We start from the raw sequence: 13,975 nt of genomic DNA, 5'->3' as shown, positions 1-13,975 counted from the left end.
CAGCTAGACCATTCAGGTATGACCTAAATCAAATCCCTTATGATTATACAGTGGAAGTGAGAAATAGATTTAAGGGCCTAGATCTGATAGTGCCTGTTGAACTATGGCATAAGGTTCGTGACATTGTACAGGAGACAGGGATCAAGACCATCCCCATGGAAAAGAAATGCAAAAAAGCAAAATGGCTGTCTGGGGAGGCCTTACAAATAGCTGTGAAAAGAAGAGAAGCAAAAAGCCAAGGAGAAAAAGAAACATATAAGCATCTGAATGCAGAGTTCCAAAGAATAGCAAGAAGAGATAAGAAAGCCTTCCTCAGCGATCAATGCAAAGAAATAGAGGAAAAGAACAGAATGGGAAAGACTAGAGATCTCTTCAAGAAAATTAGAGATACCAAGGGAACATTTCATGCAAAGATGGGCTCGATAAATGACAGAAATGGTCTGGACCTAACAGAAGGAGAAGATATAAAGAAGAGGTGACAAGAATACACAGAAGAACTGTACAAAAAAGATCTTCACGACCCAGATAATCACGATGGTGTGATCACTCATCTAGAGCCAGACATCTTGGAATGTGAAGTCAAGTGGGCCTTAGAAATCATCACTACGAACAAAGCTAGTGGAGGTGATGGCATTCCAGTGGAGCTATTTCAAATCCTGAAAGATGATGCTGTGAAAGTGCTGCACTCAATATGCCAGCAAATTGGGAAAACTCAGCAGTGGCCACAGGACTGGAAAAGGTCCGTTTTCATTCCCATCCCAAAGAAAGGCAATGCCAAAGAATGCTCAAACTACCGCACAATTGCACTCATCTCACATGCTAGTAAAGTAATGCTCAAAATTCTCCAAGCCAGGCTTCAACAATACGTGATCTGTGAACTTCCTGATGTTGAAGCTGGTTTTAGAAAAGGCAGAGGAACCAGAGATCAAATTGCCAACATCCATTGGATCATGGAAAAAGCAAGAGAGTTCCAGAAAAACATCTATTTCTGCTTTATTGACTATGCCAAAGCCTTTGACTGTGTGGATCACAATCAACTGTGGAAAACTCTGAGAGAGATGGGAATACCAGACCACCTAACCTGCCTCTTGAGAAATCTGTATGCAGGTCAGGAAGCAACAGTTAGAACTGGACATGGAACAACAGACTGGTTCCAAATAGGAAAAGGAGTGCATCAAGGCTGTATATTGTCACCCTGCTTATTTAACTTCTATGCAGAGTACATCATGAGAAACGCTGGACTGGAAGAAACACAAGCTGGAATCAAGATTGCCGGGAGAAATATCAATAACCTCAGATTATCAGATGACCCCACCCTTATGGCAGAAAGTGAAGAGGAATGAAAAAGCCTCTTGATGAAAGTGAAAGAGGAGAGTGAAAAAGTTGGCTTAAAGCTCAACATTTAGAAAACGAAGATCATGGCATATGGTCCCATCATTTCATGGCAAATAGATGGGGAAACAGTGGAAACAGTGTCAGACTTTATTTTGAGGGCTCCAAAATCACTGCAGATGGTGACTGCAGCCATGAAATTAAAAGACGCTTACTCCTTGGAAGAAAAGTTATGACCAACCTAGATAGCATATTCAAAAGCAGAGACATTATTTTGCTGACTAAGGTCCATCTAGTCAAGGCTATGGTTTTTCCTGTGGTCATGTATGGATGTGAGAGTTGGAGTGTCAAGAAGGCTGAGCGCCGAAGAATTGATGCTTTTGAACTGTGGTGTTGGAGAAGACTCTTGAGCGTCCCTTGGACTGCAAGGAGATCCAACCAGTCCATTCTGAAGGAGATCAGCCCTGGGATTTCTTTGGAAAGAATGATGCTGAAGCTGAAACTCCAGTACTTCGGCCACCTCATGTGAAGAGTTGACTCATTGGAAAAGACTCTGATGCTGGGAGGGATTGGGGTCAGGAGGAGAAGGGGACGACAGAGGATGAGATGGCTGGATGGCATCACTGACTCAATGGACCTGAGTCTGAGTGAACTCCAGGAGTTGGTGATGGACAGGGAGGCCTGGCGTGCTGGAATTCATGGGGTCACAAAGAGTCAGACACGACTGAGCGACTGAACTGAACTGAACTGAACAGGAAGATACTAATATACCTCTCAATTTGGAGCATCTTCATTAATGGAGAAAAGAAGGGTATGGTTCATCCTAGATAAGTGACAATTGCATAGCTCATATTCCAGTATTTGGTGGATCTGTTACAACATGTAAAGTAAATAATTTCGGCTATTGGCATGCTTTATATATATTTATCTTACAAGTTCCCAAGAAAACATTTCAGCTAACATTGACATATGCATATATTTCCCACTTAAGCTACCTAAGGGTCTTCATTCTTTCTGTACTAAAATAGTTCTGTTTTATTTAGAGGAGGTTAATGTAAATTGTCATCTGTGCCCCCATGGAGGCTTCAGTGTAAACTCACTTTGCTTCGTAGGACAACTTCTCAGTGCTGGATGTAAATAAAGTGACTGTGTTTTCCAGATTTTATTAGACAGTTCTGACTGCAGATTTTCTGCCTCGTTGCTAGATTGTGATAGATTGTGTGTCTTAGTTTTGCTTTGGAAAAGATGGTCCCCTTATGTAAGTAGAGATTGATTACAGCATGCAAAGGCAAGAGTGTAGCAGAAATTATCCCTGAAATACCCTGATGTTTCTGCTTAATTGGAACCAGAAATTAAAATACCTGGTTTGAAGTTGGTCACTCCTGGCCCAACACTTTCCACAATTCCTGCACCCTCATGGCCAAGGATCACTGGGAAAACCCCCCCCTCAAATTGAGGATGGAGGATATGGGCATCAGAATGGCACAGGGTGGTGGCAATTATCTGCAAAGCAATCACACACTTGAGTCCTGTTTCTGTAATTATATCATTAGGGTTGTTAGGATGATTTTAGGCCAATGACACCTTGAAACATAACAACACTCAATGAGGTCAATAAAAGAACTGCATTTTGAAAAATAAAAGGAACAGTTAAAAATATATTAGGTTATATTCTTTCCTCTTAATGCATCTTTGTTTTCTGCCTTTTGCTGTCCCTGAAAAATCACACAGAGAATTGGCAGTCACTGTCTCTAGGACAGGAGAAATCAAAGGTAATAAAAGTCTATTAGAGGGAGTGCAGGGAACACAGGCTTCCAGGGCTTGTTCAGATTTTATTGACACTAAATGAAATACAATTGAGGTAATAAACTTTTATAGTTAAAAGAGCTATATCAAATAAAGGATTATCTTAATTGATAGAAAGTATCCCTGCATTATTCTTCAAGATTCTGTTCATGAGGATATCTCATTCATTCTCAGGCAAAAACTCTTACTGTGGTGATCCTGAGGAAAAATATAAGCCAGGTCAATTGTAGGGAAAATAGAGAAATTGACCCAGCTTGTCACTTATGATCCCTCTCTGCTCAGTACCATCTCTTCTCCCTGCCCTCTCACTTCTGTTCCCTCCTGTGAGCACCCAAGACCCTTAGCACTTCAGATCTTTTCTTATTTTGAACCAAACACTCAATCTTCCTTTTATTTTTTAAAATTTTTTTCCTTTTTTAAATTTATTATTTTTATTTTTTTATTTTACTTTACAATTCTGTATTGGTTTTGCCATACATTGACATGAATCCACCATGGGTGTACATGCGTTCCCAAACATGAACCCCCCCTCCCACCCCCCTCCCCACAACATCTCTCTGGGTCATCCCCGTGTACCAGCCCCAAGCATGCCATAAACATCTGTCAATAACTGGCAACTGGAAAACAAAAGAAAATCTACCTAATTCTAATCTAATGTAAATTCCTGTGTCTGATTCTTATAATTTATCCTTCCTGGGAATAAATACCTGTTTTTGATGTGAACCTAAAAACGTAATCCCCCACAGTGGGAAACTCCTGAGACTCTCAGTCAAACCACATAGGTCTGACTTGACCAAAGCCAAGTCAGCATTTGGTGTCTTGTTTATCCTGCCCTGGGAAAGTCCATACTCACCTGAATTCGAACTTCATGATCCTTGGGGGGAGCTACCTCAACCTCTTCAATGCTGAGGGGCTTGTTTGCTTCCCAGGCGATAGCTGCTTTGCATTTAATAATCTGAGAAAGAGGGAGAAAGGAGGAAAGGGGGAGGAGGAAAGAACAGAAGGGAGGAAGAGAGAGAGAAAGAAAAATATCGTGGAAAAAAGTGAAAGAACATGTTGATACCATTATTTCATGAAAGAGAGTTTTGGGGTTTGTGGCTGGATGTTATACATAGTTGTAAAGACAAGCAACCTTAATTGACAATAGGAAGTCAAAGTCTACATTATAGTCGTTGCACTTTTAATTTTTGAAAAGAACAGGTGTATTAAAGTTTACCTTAATGTAAGACCTTGATTTTTTTTCCCTCTCCAGAACAGAGAGGATAAATTTATAGGATTTGGAGAGAGTAGATGACCAATATGAATTTTATGATTGAGCGATTGATTTATCAGCTCTGCATTACCTGAATCCTTATTGCTAGAGCGGATGTGTTTTACAACTTTGCTACTCAAAATGTGAACCTCCTTGACACCAGCAACATCACTTGGGAATTTGCTAGAGCTATAAGCCCTGTCCAAAATCTACTGAATCAAAACCTGCCGTTTTTTTATTCATATGCACAAAAAAGTTTAAGAAATGAGGCTTACATAATTAATAAATTTATTTTTTAATGTACATTAAAGATTTTGCCCCTTTGAAATCTGGATAAAAATATATGAAAAGAAATTATTAAAGATTCTATAATCTATAATTTTAGCCCCTTAAAATTTTATTTTTAATTTTAAATATAAGTAATATTGAAGGAAAGTAGAAAAAAATAAACCTATAGTTGATTCTAATGCTACTATGTTTACTTTTGCTATGATATTCCTAGTCTTTGTTCATATGAACACGTATTTTTGATACTTGTTATGCAATTTGAACTGTTTTAAGTATCATTAGTTTTATTATAAATGAAACATAGAAATGCAAATAAGAAAAAAAGAAACAAAATCCATCTATAACTTTGTCTTCTACTTTATGATTTTGAAGTAGATCCTTTGAGCTTTTTCACTTGGGACAAAATTGTATGTAATATTTTATAATCTCCTCTTTTCTACTTATTAATATAAAATGAATATTTTCCATATTCTTTTCTAACATTTTAACAACTACAAATTTTACGATTGTGGCACAGGTACTGAAATCTCTCTTTCTTTGGGCCACTATAAATAGTATTTAATTGAACACGCTTGTAGTTAGCATTTTGGCAAATTCAATTATTTTCTAGAGTAAATTCCTAGCATGGAGGTCACTCACATCTTTTTGATCATCTTTATTTTTTTTCTTCAGATTTGTTAAAATATGATTGATATACAGCCCTGTGTAAGTTCAAGGGGTATATAGGATAATGATCTGACATACGTACATGATGAAATGATTACTACAGTGGTATTAGTGAACATCCATCATCTCATATGACATAAAATTAAAGAAAGAAATAAAATTTTTCCTGTGATAACTCTTAGGATTTACCTTAACAACTTTTAAGTATAACATACAGCAGTGTTGATTATATTTACCGTGTTGTACATTATATCTCAACTACTTATTTGTCTTATAACTGGAGGTTTGGAAGTTTGTACCTTTTGACTAACTTCATTGCGATTCTTCCTCTCCATCCCCCCCACCCCACCCCCGTGCCCCTCGCCCCCGCCCTGCTTCTGGTAACCACAAACCCGACCTCTTTTTCTATTTGTTCTTGAAGTATAATTGGTCTCTGCTTTTTTAATATGCTGTCTAGATTGGTCATAGCTTTTCTTCCAAGGAGCAAGCATCTTTTAATTTCTTGGCTACAGTCACCATCTGCAGTAATTTTGGAGCCTAAGAAAATAAAGTCTGACACTGTTTCCATTGTCTCCCCATCTATTGCCATGAAATGATGGGATCGGATGCTATGATCTTAGTTTTCTGAATGTTGAGTTTTAAAATCATTGGAAGGAATGATGCTGAAGCTGAAACTCCAATACTTTGGCCACCTGATGTGCAGAACTGACTCATTGGAAAAGACCCTGATGCTTGGAAAGATTGAAGGTGGGAGGAGAAGGAGATGACAGAGGTTGAGATGGTTGGATAGCATCACCGACTCAATGGACATGAGTTTGAGTAAGCTCTGGGAGTTGATGATGGACAGGGAAGGCTGGTGTGCTGCAGTCAACGGGGTCACAAATAGTTGGACACAACTGAGCGACAGAACTGAACTGAACGTTCATTTTGTGTGTGTTTGTGTGTATATACCCCATCTTCTTTATCCATACATCTCTTGATGGTGACTTAGCTTCTTTTTCTGGCTGGCCATGTGGCATTCAGAATCTTAGTTTCTTGACCAGGAATTGAACCCGTGCCCCTGCAGTGGAAGTGCAGAGTCCTAACCACTGGACCTCTAGGGAATTCCCTGGGACTTAGCTTTTGATCAGCTTTAAATTGCTGCTTTCTGAGAGCAATACCCAACTAAACTTCTTTTAGCAGATGTACAAAGAGACATGTACACACACAAAATCCCAAAAGAATTGATCAAAGAAATGGTATATTTACTTACTTTTCCCTTGGTGCCCATTTTCTTTGGGAAATTTGCCTTGGAAGTTTCTCTCCGATTTAAGAAGCTCTTCTACTTCTATCCAGGGTGCTCCGTGTCCTGTAATGAACTGACTTTGAATAAATACCATTTCAGCTCTTGTGTTCTCCAATCATTTTCTCTCCTTTTTTGTTTGCTGTAATCTGAAACTTTGCCTGTCTCTTCACGTCATTATTTGTGCTATCTTGTTTCAGCTGCAAACCCTCATTTGTTCCAAGTGTTATTGGGAGATTTTCGTTTACTTGGTTTTTTCTTCCTTTATTGCAAAATATAAGATAACATAGAAAAGGTCATTAAACTTATTGGATAAGTCAACAGATAATTATAAAGGTCACTAAAGCTATTAGATAAGTTATCATATAATTATAAAATTAACAGATATCTCCAGTGCCTCAGAATCCCTCCTATATCCATCCTTCTCTTTCACAATTCTAGTAATAATTTCCTTACATTTCTTTTATGATTTATGCTTCTCTATACAATATAGTTTAGTTTTACAGATTAGAGGTTATATGGATAGAGTCATAGGGCATGTGTTCTTTCATGGCTTTTTTCCCTCTCAACTATTTTTGTGAGATTTAGCCACATTGCCTGTAGCTATACTTTATTTTAATTATTGTAGAGTATTCCATTATATGAATACTGTAGAGTATTTGATTATATGAATTGACCACAATTTTTTTCATCCATTTTCTGTTTTACAGTGAATCAGGATTGCTTAAAAATTCCTTTCATGTATTCTTGTTGTGTTTGTGCTTGAGTTTCCTTAGGGAAAGTTCAGGGCTTTTATGCAACCAACATACACTATTAAGGCAAAGCCAATTGTTAAAATATTGAAATACTTTTGATCCTGTTGGTAAAAAGCCATAGTATTCTACTATCTTCTCCAGAGAGATAGTAGAACTATCATTATATTAGTTAAATATCTTTATAATAGTTAAAACTTTAACTAATATTTTATTACTGACTAGGTTTTTCTATTTCAATTTTTAGACGTATGATTTATACTCTTCGTTTCTACTTTCTCACTACTCATGGTTTCACTTCTCCACTTTCTGCTTTCCATCTCTATATTTTAATTGAAAATTCTTTGGAAAATTGTCAATGATCTCAGTTTTTTAAAAGTGACCTTTAAAAATTTCTTTCTAGTGTTTGATTTTTCTAGCATTTCTTATTTTATTTATAAGACTTCTTTCTCTTTAATCCAAACTTTTTCCAGGAGTTTCTGTTTGCTCTTAGATGTTTCTGTTTTTTTCTATTATTTTCTTGCATTTTCACTTATCATAATGTTTTCAAGTTTCATTCATATTGCAACATGCGTCAGTATGTCCTCCTTTTTTATTGCCAAGTAATATTATATTCTATGGATATACCACTATTTATTTCTATTTTTTCAGTTGATGAATATATTTTTTCATTTATTGGCTGTTATAAATAAATATTCTGCTAAAATATTCATGTACAAGTTTTTTCATGTAGAAAACATCTTTTCAATTCTTTTGAGTATATACCTAGGAATGAAATTGCTAAGTTAACTCTGTGTGTAACTTTTGAGCAACTGCCAAGTTTTTGTCATGGTTGCACCATTAACTTTTCCACTAGCAATGTATGAGGCTTCCAGTTTCTCTACTCTTCATCAACACTTGCTATTTTTTTTTCTCTTTCATTGTAGCCATCTTAGCAAGTGTGAAATAGTATTCCTCACTGTTTCTTAAGTGGTATTTCTCTCACGACTTCTTCACTGACCTCCTGGTCTCTTACTTCTTCAGAATAGATTTCCAAAGGGACATTAAAATCATTTAATTTCCTATTCAAAAATCTAAATGGTTGCATAATAGATCTATCAAATTAGATATGAATTTGCTATCCTGTAACTCAAGGATTTTTAATCTACTAATATGTATGGAGATACACTTTGGTTGCTAATGCATTAGTTTTCAACAAAGCTGAAAAATTCAGCTTTCACCTGACTTTCTCTTAATATTGTCCATTTACCTGATTTTGTTAATTTTGTTTCTTGTACCTCCACTTCTGTAGGTGAAATTACTACTTTTCCTTCAAGGCTTATCTCAGAAATCATCTTCCAAATGAAGCCTCTTCTGATCCTTCCATTCTTTCCCCTCTTATGAACATCCAGAGTAATTGGCATGTTTTTTACATCATCTATCTTATTCTGCCTTATAATCTGAAACACTGAGTTCTTTCCTTGACCTTCCTCCTTAGTACAAAGACTTACTCATCTTGTGTCCCTGCAGTGCCTTACACATATAAAATATTGAATAATGATCAACTAATTTGAAATTGTTCAATGGTTTAACAGATATTAGATGAACTTTTCGAGGTACAGAGTGCTGTGTGGTAGTGAAATGGAGCAGGACCCTATGCTCCTTCTTCCTCATGGCCTCTGCCAGCCTTTTTTCTGTGGAAAAACTTTAGCCAAAGGATAAATTTAATCAGAAGTGAGAAAAAGCAGAAGCAAAGAAAAACAATCTGATAAGACTAATCATGAAAATTTTGCAACTTGTTTCATGTCCTTGGATATGTTTCAGTGTCTCTTGGTTTATAGTCTATGGGAACTTGGATAGAATTTGTACCCGGCTGTTGTGTGAAAATTGTATAAATCTTAAATTATGTTGTATTGGTTCATGGTGCTTTTCAGGTATACACTATCCTTCTACTTTTCTGTGTATTCATTCTATTAATTTTTGAGAGTTTGTACTGAAATGCCAACCAAAAATCTTAATTAAAAAAAAGGGGGAGGGGGGAACAAGATGGCAGATGAGTAGGTGGACATGGAGTACATCTCTCTCCACGGATACATCAAGAATACACCTTCAGACACAGAAGTGCATGCAGGACACCAGCTGAGAGTGCACAGGAGTACCTGACCAGTGGAAAAGAATATATAGAACCATGCAAAGATCAGTAGGATGAAGGAACTAGGGGGAAAAACAGGAGTGTTAGTAGGACTGGACCTGCCCTCAGTGGGTGGGGGAACTGAAGCAGGGGTTCAATCCCCACATTGGGGCCATTGTCTGAGTCAGAGGAGAAACATTTAAGGCTGAAAGTGAAACAGCTGACCTGTGGCAGCCTAAATGAGATGAGAATCAGACAGTCCTTGCCATAGCTGTACATATCCTGGACAGGAATCCTGGTTCCCTGGAAGGTGCAGTGGCTGGGAGTTGGAGTTTAGGGATTGTGGAGGAATCCCAGAGTGAGGGCTGCTGTTGACTGCAGAGAGACAGATTGAGGGGATGTGAAGGAGGAGATCATGGTGGGAAATGCTGGTGGAGGAAAGCTAGGCAGCCATGGAAGCAAGGCAGTACTGCTAAGTCACACACAGAGGGTGGAGCCATCACCATAGCCTCTCTCTCCCCACAGGCCAGCATCGGCAGGTGAACAATAGAGGCTGGCCCATCAAACACGTGATGCACTGAACTACAGAGTAGGACCCCACCCAGGGTGCCCCTTTAAGTGCCTGATGCACCGACCAACAGAGGAGGACCCCAGGCAAGGGAGCCCTCTAAGTACCTGAATGGGCAGAGCTATGGAGAAAGACTGGCCAAAGAGGCCTTCTGTTTGTCAGCTACAAGAGGCTTGAAAAAAGACTCTAATAGGGCTATAACTCCTGTACCTGAGGCAGTCCGTGTCCCTGCACACTAGGCGCCGCCACGGTCCCCGCAAGCAAAGCAGCTGTGCCACCCTCACACTCAATTCTCACTGGGGCAGAGCTGCCACAGGCAAAGAAAGTCATGCATCTATGTGTGCAGGGTCACTCCACTCGTGTTGGACTCTTTGTGACCCTGTAGACTGTGTGGCCTGGCAGGCTTCTCTATCAGTTCAGTTCAGTTGCTCAGTCATGTCCGACTCTTGGCGACCCCATGAATCGCAGCACACCAGGACTCCCTATCCATCACCATCTCCCAGAGTTCACTCAGACTCACATTCATCGAGTCCGTGATGCCATCCAGCCATCTCATCCTCGGTCCTCCCCTTCTTCTCCTGCCCCCAATTCCTCCCAGCATCAGAGTCTTTTCCAATGAGTCAACTCTTCTCATGAGGTGGCCAAAGTACTGGAGTTTCAGCTTTAGCATCATTCCTTCCAAAGAAATCCCAGGGCTGATCTCCTTCAGAATGGACTGGTTGGATCTCCTTGCAGTCCAAGGGACTCTCAAGAGTCTTCTCCAATACCACAGTTCAAAAGCATCAATTCTTTGGCACTCAGCCTTCTTCACAGTCCATCTCTCACATCCATACATGACCACAGGAAAAACCATAGCCTTGACTAGACGGACCTTAGTCGGCAAAGTAATGTCTCTGCTTTTGAATATACTACCTAGGTTGGTCATAACTTTTCTTCCAAGGGGTAAGCATCTTTTAATTTCATGGCTGCAGTCACCATCTGCAGTGATTTTGGAGCCCCAGAAATTAAAGTCTGACACTGTTTCCACTGTTTCCCCATCTATTTCCCATGGAGTGATGGGACTGGATGCCATGATCTTCGTTTTCTGAATGTTGAGCTTTAAGCCAACTTTTTCACTCTCCTCTTTCACTTTCATCAAGAGGCTTTTTAGTTCCTCTTCACTTTCTGCCATAAGGGTGGTGTCATCTGTATATCTGAGGTTATTGATATTTCTCCCGGCAATCTATCAGGGAGAGGGTATCTCCAGGTAAGAATGCTAGAGTGTATTGGCCAATACTTGTTGCCATATCCTTCTAGAGCACTATATTTCCTGTTGCTCTAGCTATCAACTCCCCTGAGTACCCGGTGCTCTCAGAACCCCTGCAACCAAAGCAGCTGCACCACCTCCACGCCTGGCCCTCACAGGGGCAAACCCAAGTCCTCCAGGGCAGCCTCAGGAGCAAACCGCAGTGGATGACCCACATGTGTAGGTGGAAATGAAACCACAATTGAAAACCAGGGGCAGTGTGGCTAAGGAAGACCCAAAACCTTCCCACCAACTGTACAAGCTGCAGATCAAATACACATGATCAACTATGCAGACTCTGTGTCTATGGAATATATAAAATGTGATTGAGAACTCCCACAAAAACAAAACAAAACAAAACAAAACAAAAACGCACTAGTTCTGATATCTGTGGACATTGGAGGCAAAAATACACAGGAGTAGTATCAGATTAGAATTGAGCTGCCCCAAACAGCAGGTCCAGTGATCAGCACAGTGTTGAAGGGCATCCTAGGGAGGTAAGGTTGTCCTGTGACTCCCAGCGAGGGAAAGGACTCTGATAGCAGTGACTCAAGAAAAACACTTATTATTCTTATGTTTTGACTTGTTCTTCAGATTCTTTTGGATTTTTTTTCTTTTTTCTTTTCCTTTTTGTCCTCACCTTTATTGTAGTTGTCGATTTTATTGGCTCTATGGAATCCAATTAAGCTTTTGAGCTTTTTTTTTTTCTCAGTCACATTTTTTTATTGTTGTTATAAACCTCTGCCTCTATATTGGGCTTTTGCAGTTCTATGGAGTTTTTCTCTTTTTTCCTTTTCTCTTTTTAAATTTTAATTTAGAAAAGTCTATTATTATTTTTTTCTACATTTATTCATTTGCTTGCTTTTTCTACTGTTTTTTTTTGCCCTTGCAGTTAATCTTTAATGTATATAAATATTCTTTATCCACCTCTATTTAACTTTTCATATCTATTCTTTCCTTCTTTTCTTTCTCTCCTTTCCTCTCAATATATTTCTTAGTTTTATTTTCATTGCTTTATTCCCCAATTGGCACCTTGCTTTAATTTTGTTTTGTATGTGTATATTCTTGTTTTAATATGTGTATATTCACTCACACTTCTTTTTGTTGTTATAAACCTCTGCCTCTACATTTGGCTTTTGCAATTCTGTGAAGTTTTCTTTTTTTCCTTTTTTCTTTCTTCTTCCATTTTTTCTTTTCTGTTTTTTATAATTTTAATTTTTAACTCTTTTAAACCTGCTATATTTTTTCTACATTTATTCCTTTGTTTGCCTCTCCTACTGCTCTTTTCCCCTTGCAGTTAATCTTGTAGTTAATCTTCATCTGCCTCTGTTTAACTTTGCTTATTTATTCTTTCTTTCTTTCCTTTCCTCTCAACATATTTGTTAGTTGTGTTTTCATTGCTTTACTCCCCTTTGGCACCTTGCTTTAGTTTTGTTTTCTAGTTTGTACTTTAGTGAGTTTTGTTCTTAACTGGTGAATATAATTTTTGATTTCCTTTGTTCATAGGGTCAGTCTACTGTACTTTATTTTTGTTGGACTGTTTTCACTTTGCTCAAGGGTGTATATATATATATATATTCCATTATTTTAATTATTATTTTATTATTTTGTAACTGCCATTTGCCTGGGGTTCATCTTTGGTTTATCATTTTTGTATATTTGGTTTAATCTCACTTGGTGCCATAACAAACCACTTGTGGAATCTTTGTTCCTGACCAGAGATCAAGCCCTGAATCTTTGGAGTGGGAGCACTGACTCAAAGACCCTAGACTACCAGAGAACTAACCCTGCTACTGCTGCTGCTGCTGCAGAGAACTAACCCTAGGGTGTATCAAATAGTGAGAACTCACACAAAGGAAACCTCTTGAATACAAGACCCAATATTACCCAATAGCACCCTGTGTAGGAAGTCTCATCTACACAACAAACAAAACAAAAATACAAACTCAATCATCAGTAGACAGGAGTACCACCTCACTCGGGCCTTGCCCATCAGAGGCAAAACAAACAAACAAACAAAAACTCAGCACAAATCTCACCCTATATGAAGCTTACACAAACCACTGGACCAACTTAGGAGGACAGAAACCAAAAGGAAGAAAGAATTCAACCTTCTTCAAGGAAAGAATTCAACTTTCCTTGAAGCATGGGAAAAGGAGACCTCAAACACAATAAGTTAAAAAAAAATGAAAAGGCAGAGAAATACTACACAAATGAAGGAATAAACTAGAAACACAGAAGTCCAAGTAAATGAAGAGGAAATAGGCAAACTACCTAAAAAAGAATTCAGAATAATAACAGTAAAGATGATTTAAAAAAAAAAAAACCTGGAAAATAAAAGGGAGAAAATGCAAGAATCAGTGAACAAAGACCTAGAAGAATTAAAGAATAAACATACAGAGACAAACAACACAAAATTACTGCAATAAAAAATACTCTAGAAGGAGTCAATAGCAGAATATCTGAAGCAGAAGAACGAATCAGTGAGCTGGAAGATAAAATGGTGGAAATAACTTCTGAAGATCAGAATAAAGTAAAAAAGAATGAAAAGAATGGAGGATAGTCTCAGAGACCTCTGGGACAACATAAAACACACCAACATTCTATAAGAAGAGAAAAAGAAAGGGTATGAGA

General features: G+C 38.3%; 1 protein-coding gene across 1 annotated transcript in view; it reads right to left on the bottom strand.

Annotated features, from left to right (window-relative positions):
* LOC120862284 (alcohol dehydrogenase class-2 isozyme 2-like) overlaps positions 1 to 6,738 on the bottom strand; it is a 40,011-nt gene extending 33,273 nt beyond the window's left edge. Inside the window, exons 1-3 of the mRNA XM_040238383.1 lie at positions 6,597 to 6,738; positions 3,992 to 4,093; positions 2,679 to 2,835 (exon numbers count right to left, since the gene is read on the bottom strand). Coding sequence (XP_040094317.1) covers positions 2,679 to 2,835; positions 3,992 to 4,093; positions 6,597 to 6,614 — 277 coding nt within the window. The 5' untranslated portion in view covers positions 6,615 to 6,738. The remainder of the gene's footprint in view (positions 1 to 2,678; positions 2,836 to 3,991; positions 4,094 to 6,596) is intronic.
* Between the last annotated feature and the right edge of the window lie 7,237 nt (positions 6,739 to 13,975).

Source organism: Oryx dammah, unplaced genomic scaffold (genome assembly GCF_014754425.2).
Source record: "Oryx dammah isolate SB20612 unplaced genomic scaffold, SCBI_Odam_1.1 HiC_scaffold_3, whole genome shotgun sequence".
In the NCBI taxonomy this organism is placed as follows: Eukaryota; Metazoa; Chordata; class Mammalia; order Artiodactyla; family Bovidae; genus Oryx; species Oryx dammah.
This window is presented reverse-complemented; position numbering and strand designations above follow the sequence as displayed.